The 7,343-nt window shown below is 62.9% G+C and overlaps 1 protein-coding gene across 2 annotated transcripts; it reads right to left on the bottom strand.

The window, feature by feature from the left end:
• Window positions 1-283: 283 nt before the first annotated feature.
• TLX1 (T cell leukemia homeobox 1) lies at window positions 284-6,944 on the bottom strand. 2 transcript variants are annotated; one of them, XM_059661923.1, is made up of 3 exons: window positions 5,972-6,944; window positions 3,737-3,974; window positions 284-1,407 (listed from the first exon to the last, which is right to left on the bottom strand). In XM_059661923.1, the coding sequence occupies exons 1-3, from the start codon at window positions 6,534-6,536 to the stop codon at window positions 1,185-1,187; spliced, it is 1,026 nt and encodes a 341-aa protein (XP_059517906.1). In that variant the 5' UTR covers window positions 6,537-6,944; the 3' UTR covers window positions 284-1,184. The 2 variants fall into 2 exon arrangements, with proteins under 2 accessions (XP_059517906.1, XP_059517907.1); XM_059661924.1 differs by having other exon boundaries at window positions 3,737-3,938; window positions 5,972-6,935.
• Window positions 6,945-7,343: the final 399 nt, after the last annotated feature.

The following is a 7,343-nucleotide window of genomic DNA, read 5'->3' as shown; positions in this document are numbered from 1 at the left end:
AATGCACACACGCATGCACACACACACACACACACACCTCACACTCCAAGACACGGTATCCCCTTGAGCACTAGCTGTCCCGGGAAAGCCTTTCTCTCCCTCCTTACCTCAGCTCTGCCTTCTGTCTGTCTGTCCCCCTTCTTCCTTCCTCTCTCCAGAGCCTGCAGGTCCTGGCCCCCAGATATCCCTCAAGCTCAGGCTCCAGAGCTGCCCAGCTAACACCAAACCCAAGTCGCTGCAGGGTGTTGGGCTCAGCAAGGAGCAGGCAGCCCTAACTCCGGATCCGGAGGGTTTTATTATTTTTTTCACATAAATTACACAAGCACTTTATAAAATGGTTGCACAGAAAACACCTTATAAGTGCATAACTTAACCCCCCCTATGAACAGGATCTGGAGAAACAGGCTGAGTGTGTGTGAAAGCCTGCCTGTGAGTACCTGGGTGGGGCTAGGACGTGTGATGGCGGTCTGGCAGGCCAGGTGGCACTGTTACCGCTGTTGTGTGTGGAATGGTGTCTCACAGTGTGGCCACAGCCTCGTGTTTATGCGAAGTGCCATGCTGTTCAGAGTAAGTCTAGGTCAACCCGGCCTAGGACAGATAGTGAGAATCAAAGGTAAGAAGGCTATGGCCCCGTGTGTGCAGGACATTCTGCCCTAGGTCCCCTGTGTGTGATCTGGGGTGACACCAAGAGGGACGGTGGGATCACCCCTGTGTGGGCCTGTGGGTGTCCTCATCTCTGTGTCTGCCTGTGTGTGTCTGTATGTGATGGTATGTGATGAGGAGTGGGATGCAGAGAGAAGGTTCCAAGGATAGCCCGTGCTGTCCTCTGGGGACCCCAGAAGCTCTTCTTCTCCCTCTTCGCCCCCCTCTCTCAGTCCCACGTTAAAAATCAGATTAAAATAAAATAGATGCAAACTGAGGCGACTCTCAACAGTTTTAGCGGGCGCAGGACCACGTGGGAGTCAGGGCGTGGGTCTCGGGTCCCTGTGCTCTGCACTCCTTTCTTCTTTTCCACGGAAGAGAGCGCAGTTTCGGCAAGCAGGCAGGCCCCCCGTGGAGGGGCATGCTCCCCTCCGTGGGCAGTCCGAGGAGGCCGAGGCCAGGAGGGTGGGAGAGTCCTGGCTCTCAGGCCTCAGCGTTGACCCCTTGGCTGGGCCGGGGTCTGAGGGGTGGGCTGGGCAGGCTCACTCGCAGGCCGAGGCCACAGACGTGACGCTGGTGATCTTGGTGGAGTCGTCAGACCAGGGCTGCAGGTTCTGCAGGGCGAAGAGCGACGAGTTGTGAACGCAGAGCGGGTCCGCGGGCAGCGGCTGCGCCAGGCTCTTCTGGAAGGCCTCTTGCTGCAGCTGCAGGAGGATGCGGTTCGCCTGCTGCCTCTCGGCCTCGCGCTCCTCCGCGGTCTGCCGCCTGCACGGGGACAAGCTGTTACCCACGCTCCCGAGCGATCCCAGGGAGACCTGAGCGCGCATGGGCACTGCTGCCTTGGCAGCACCCAGCTCCAGCGTGGGTCCCTCTACGCATCCCCTTATCTTGAAGATCCCGACTCCCACCAAGACTGGTAACCCCAAAAGTAGATGGAACCGAGCTGTAGCAGGGAAGCTGCGGGAAAGTCCGCTAGGCAAGCAGCTGGGGCTCCCTGTCCAGCGCAGCGCCCACACAACAGCCTGGAAGGGCTCAGCCAAGAATAAAATGGCATCTTGCCTGCCCCCCCCAACCCCCAGGAAGACCAGACACCCCCGTCCCAATCCTGAAGGGCCTCGCCTTCCCCACCAGTCCAGGAGGAGGCAAGGGCTGTGGATGCGAGCTGTCCTGCGCGACCTCTCTTCCCCCTTTTCTCTGCAAACGTGTCCCAGGCCTGGACCTCCTGCGCCGAGCCCTATGCCCTGTGCCTGCCCGGCCAGCCGGCTTCCTCCGCGGCGTCCAGGGAGGCGATGACTCACTCCATTTAATGCCTCCCCTCCACCCCGTCAACTGAGATCAAACGTCTGTCTCTAAGGTGGACAGACCTAATGGGAGTCCCCGGGGCCTCCAGAAGCAATTTGTAGGCGATCGATGAAGCCGCGCGAAGCCAGCGAGGGGCTCTCCGCGCGACGGACGCCGGCCGGCCTCCCGCGGCCTCTTCTTGCTTTTCACTCGGTGTCTCTGGCTCTCTCCTTCCCCTTCTTTCCTGCACTTTCAACTGTTCGACTGATTCTCTTCCTTCGGGCTTTTGTCTCTATCTCTTGTTTTCTTTCATCCCCGCCCCTGCCCCGTTGGCTTTCTCAAGATTAAGGGAATTTGTTTGAAACGAAAATGGAGGTTTTTCTCATCCATTGCTTTTCTTTTTCATACCTAAGGCTTCATTAGGCTGCCTGGTTTCCTTTTCTGCCTGGGTGGGGTCTCTAGCTTGCCCCCCCTTTGCGTTTTGGTTTCTCGGTTGCCTGTCACTCTTTATCCGTCCCCCACCTGGGGGAGGGTCTTCCCTGGCTCCCTCCCCTCCCCTAGCTACAGCCCTGAGTGGGCCCTGAGAACACCGGTGTACCCCTCCCCAGCCAGCCTCGCTCCCTCTTCAGCTAGCTTTCCAGAGGTCTGAAGCTGATGCCCCCTTCCCCTGCGGCAGGAATGTGGGGAGGGGTGGGGAGGGCAGCAGACTCGAGGGGCAGTGGCTTCCTTTGTGGCCACCACGGGCGGAATCCCGGGCAGATTCCTCGCCTTCATTCAGTAAAAGAGGAAACTCCAATTCCTTCCTCAGGCCCCAGGCCCGCCCGGCCCGGCGCCGCCGCCTTCGCCCAGACTCCTCCGCTCCCCCTGAGGCCTGAGCTAGCGAGAAACGCCTGGCAGGCGTGGAACCGAGTGTGCGGGCTAGATGTGCGGACGGGAGGGTGCAGAGATGCAGGAGGGGGCGGCGGAGAAAGCGCTGGTGTGTGTGCGGAGAATAAGGCTGCCACAAAGTCAGTGGGACACAAGGAAGAGGGGGAGGGAGGAAGAGAGAGAGAGAGAGGGACAGAGGTCGAGGTGCATGTATATAGGGGGAAAATTAGTGTAGTGGATGTGTGATGTGAGAAGGGTAATCTCTCTCTCTCTCTCTCTCTCTCTCTCTCTCTCTCTCACACACACACACACACACACACACACACACACACACACACACACCCATCTGCTCCTAATTGATCTCGGGTTCTGTGGGACCATCGAAAATCCCGCCACAGCCGGCGCGGATTGATTTTCCCCTTCCAGGGTGGGGAACCGCGGCGGGAGGAGGGAGTCCGCGGAGCCCGCGGAGCCCAGGCGGAGGTCTGGGGCCCCAGACGCTCTGCAGGAAGCCCGGCTGGGGCGCAGAAACCGGGCGCAGGCCATCCTGCCTCCAGTCTCCGGGATCGAGGGGGTATCTCTGTAAGTGCACGTTTTCTCAAACAAAAGGCCCCGCGGGACTCGCTGCCCCAGACAACCTGCGCTGCAGAGACCGCTCTAACCCGCTGCCTCCTCAAGCAGCGGCCGAGACCAGCCGCGCTTACAAAGGCATTGGGTTGCCGGCCAGAAAGCCAGGAAGCCTCCGATCAACAGAGCCAGGGCTCGCCAGCCTCATCTCGGTCAGTCGGCAGCGCCTGCCTCCCACTCCCCGAGAGCCTAGCAGGAGCTGCTGGCTCCTCCGAACACGTCGGGAGCCGGGAGCGGAGGGAGTGTGACGTCCCGAGAGGCCCGGAGCCTTGAGCAGCCGAGACCAGCCGCCCGCGCCGCGCCCGCCCCGCGCGCTCACCTCCACTTGGTCCGCCGGTTCTGGAACCAGGTTTTGACCTGAGCGTCAGTCATTTTGAGCGCCTTGGCCAGGGCGGCGCGCTCGGCGGAGGCCAGGTACTTCTGGCGGTGGAAGCGCTTCTCCAGCTCGCAGATCTGCAGGCGCGTGAAGGACGTGCGCGGCTTCTTCTTCTTGGGGGGCGTCCGGTTCTGATAGGGGTGACCTATACGGCGTGTTACAGTGAAGGGTGAGAGGGCCACTGGAGCGGGAGACAGACAGACGGCAGAGGCAAGCGGCAGAGCGTCAGGAGGCGTCCCAGGCCCGACACCCCGCGACTCAGCGAGCATAGCAGCTAGACCCCCAAATCAGAGCCGATCAGGGCCTCGATCCTCCCTTCAGCCCTCAGCTCCAAGCCGGGGCGGAAAGGGCCCCCTCCCGCCGCCAAGCTGCAGCCGCTGCTGCCACCACGGAGGCCGCCCCAGTCCTGGGCTTCCCGTGCCTAACCAGACACTATACACAGCCACCTCCCCAGTCTCCCTGAGGCCCCCCAGGGCCCCCCACAGCTTCCCACTGGCCCAGGCCTCCAGCCTCAGAGAAGCTGCCCAATAGTAAGAGGCTGGACCCTGCCTGGTCCTGACCTAAGCCTCCATCACCCAGCGGGAACACAGGCACATCACGTACAACAGTGGCAAGTTATGGATCTACACATCAGAACAAGCCAGCACACAGGCACAGGCACTCAGGCGGACACGCACAGGACATGGCAACACAAGGCAGTCATATACTCCCTCCGAACCTTCCTTAGGCCTGAGGGACGAGGAGATGCGCCGTGGCTCCCCTAGGTAGGCCTGTGAGGTGCCTTTCAGCAGACCCAGGATTAGTGGGCTCCAGGCTCGGGCTTCCCTCAGAGTCCTGCCCTCATTCCAGCGCTGAGAGAACTTGGGTTGGGGCAGTGGAGCCCCTTGAGTACAGGGCCCTTCCTAGAGCCCCAAAGTGGAGTGGCTGTTCTGCCTCTACGAATCTTCCCTCCCCCCAAAAAAACTTTTTGCCACAGACCTAGAGTCTGAGCCAAGGTTGGAATAGGAGCAGGGGGGCCTGGGGTGTCCCTAGGGTCTCCTGGTCTAGGGTTTAGCTCTAAGCTGCCTACCCTCCTTTCACAGTTGGGCGCTGGAGCCCAAACCCCGCTGGAGTCCCGGCCTGTGCCTCCCTCCTCCTGCTCCAAAGGCCTGTCCGGAACCCAGACTCAACTCGTGGCTGCTTCGCTGCTTCCCAGCGGGCGTGGGGGCCTGGCGGGGCGGGAAGATAATACTCTCAGATCCAGGGGATGCCAAGGGAAGCGGGAAGTGAAGCCAGGGAAAGGGCCCGCGCCGAGCCAGGGCTGAGCGCCGACAGCGGAAGCGGGAGCGCAGAGAGCCGACTAACGGAGGAAGGCGGGGAGCAGGCAGCGGAGAGGACGGCAGCCGGCGGGCGCCGCCGAAAGCGCAATCGTCCCGGGAGTAGTCCTTTGGCGGCCAATCGATCCTGGGCCTGGCCGGTGCGTTATTTACGCCGGAGGGCCAGGGGTAGGAGGTGGAGAAGGCCGAGCCCAGACAGAACGAAAATGAAGCGGGCGGCTCAGCCTCACGCTGCCACCGACCTGGGCGAAGCCCGCAGTTCGGGAAGAAAGGCCCGCCAGCTCTGCCGCTGTACTCGGGCTCGTGGCCTCTGCTGGCCCGCAGCGCAGCAGACACTGGGACCTGGAGTGTGTGTGTGTGTGTGTGTGTGTGTGTGTGTGTGTGTGTGTGGCTGGGGGGTTGGGGGGGGCGGAGGTGGGGAACCTGTTCTTTCCTTGCGTCTGGTTCTGGGGCTCACCGCCTCCCAAGAGAACGTCGGCCGGGACGGAAGAAACAGTTTGTTCACATCGCGCCCCTTCTCTGAGATTCCGGGCCCCAAGTGCGGGCGGAATGTGTCCCGAAGCTACATTCCCCTTCCTTCCCTCTGACCGGGCCCAGGGCTCCGCGAGGGGACTCTGGGAGCGCTTCTCAGAGCAGGGGTCCTGCGGGAGAGACGCAGCGGGCCCAGGCTGGGAGAACTCTGCCAGCATGGCGATTCCCCGAGCATAGAAAGGTGGCCGGCGGCTAAACGTGGGGGAAGCACCAAGAGGAGCTGAGCGACCGACCGGGCAGGCACAGGGGGCTGCAGGGAGCCACGAGGGGGAAGGGAGAGCGCAGAGCCCGGGCCGCGGCCAGGCCGGGCGCGCGCGGGCCCCGGACTCACCTGTGAACCTGTCCTTTGTGTATCTGCGGTTACTCTCCATCCAGGGGAAGGTGAGGCCGGTGAGGTTGTTGACACCCGGCACGGCGGGCACGGAGGGCACCGTGGGCAAGCCAGTAGCCAGAGGCTGGGGGTGGGCCACCGCTCCAGCTAGTGGTCTGTGCGCGGGCACCCGAATCACTCCCGCAGCGCTCAGCGCCCCTCCGCCGCCGCCGCCGCCGCCTCCCGGGGCCGGGCCGCCCGCCAAGGCCATGTTCACGTTGTAGGAGCCGGCCAGAGGGCCCATGCTGCAGGCACCGCCCCCGCCGCCCGCCGGGCCACCAGGACCGCTCGGGCCGCCTGCGCCGTAGGCCCCCGCGTTCCCGGCCGCCGCCCCGGCCACCGGTCCCCCGCCTCCGTAAGCGTAGGCGCCTCCGACCAAACAGCCAAGGCCGTATTCTCCGTCCTGGAGGCGTGAGTTTGGCCCCATGCAGCCGCCCTGGTCCGGGCTGTTGAGGATCTGGTCGATGCCGAAGCTGATGGGCTCCGCGTGGCCCGGGTGGAGATGGTGCGGACCCAGGTGCTCCATGCCGACCCCCGCCCCGGCCCCGCGGGGGGGGCCTGGGCGGCGGGGCTCGCTGTTTTTTCTCTCTGGGTGCAGCGCGCAGGGGCGCGAAAGCAGGAGCGCTTCCTGGCTGCGCCGAGACTTGGAGGCGAAGTACGCAGAAGGGCTAAAGTAGGGGGGAGGGGAAGGAGAGAGGGGGCGCCGTGTTCTACTCCTCTCCGGCTGCTCCTTCCCCTCTCCGGCTGCTTGCTCGCTGTTGACTCTGGGACATCAATCACCAGGCGAAAAAGCCCGGTGCGAGGGAGCCTAGCCGTTCCGACCCGGTCTCTCCATTGGCTGTGAGCAGAGAGAAGCGGGGTGAATGACAGCGCGGGGGAGGGGCGGAGACGGGGAGAGGGAGGCCGGGAGCCCAGACAGATGCCGGAGCCAGAGACAGAAGGACGGAGACTGAGGCGCAGAGAAGTAGTTCAGGAAGAGGGGAAACCGAGACTTAAAAGGAGAAAGAGAAAGAGCAGGAGGTGGCCATTCCCAGAGACTCACAGACAGACGGAGCCCAGGAGGTGGAGGTCAGAGCCCTCTTCCCCGCCAGGCAGGAGCCGCCCCCTAAATTTGAATTGGGCCAAAGGGGTCCAGGCCACAGGCCTCTGGGGAGGAGGCGTCCCTTGGCTACTGGAGAATCTTCCCAAGGGCTCAGCTGGGAAACACCTGTCCATCAACCAGAGTATTTACACCAAACGTCAAGCCCAGCTCGTTAGATAGTAGAAGACTGTCTACTCCCAGGTATGGAGCCCAGGTCAGGGAAAGTGAGTTCTGGCTGGGCCTTCTTTGAAA

Source organism: Myotis daubentonii, chromosome 13 (assembly GCF_963259705.1).
Source record: "Myotis daubentonii chromosome 13, mMyoDau2.1, whole genome shotgun sequence".
NCBI lineage: Eukaryota > Metazoa > Chordata > Mammalia > Chiroptera > Vespertilionidae > Myotis > Myotis daubentonii.
Note: the sequence above shows the minus strand (reverse complement) of the source record. Positions and strands in the feature narration are given on the sequence as shown.

What these genes read in the sequence shown, in the direction of transcription:
- TLX1 (XM_059661923.1), bottom strand. Translation starts at nt 6,536, where the DNA reads ATGGAGCACCTGGGTCCGCACCATCTCCACCCGGGCCACGCGGAGCCC. An exon ending in CACAAAGGACAGGTTCACAG is followed by an intron (nt 3,975 to 5,971) that starts GTGAGTCCGGGG and finishes CTCCCGCTCCAG; the next exon opens with TGGCCCTCTCACCCTTCACT. An exon ending in AACCGGCGGACCAAGTGGAG is followed by an intron (nt 1,408 to 3,736) that starts GTGAGCGCGCGG and finishes GTCCCCGTGCAG; the next exon opens with GCGGCAGACCGCGGAGGAGC.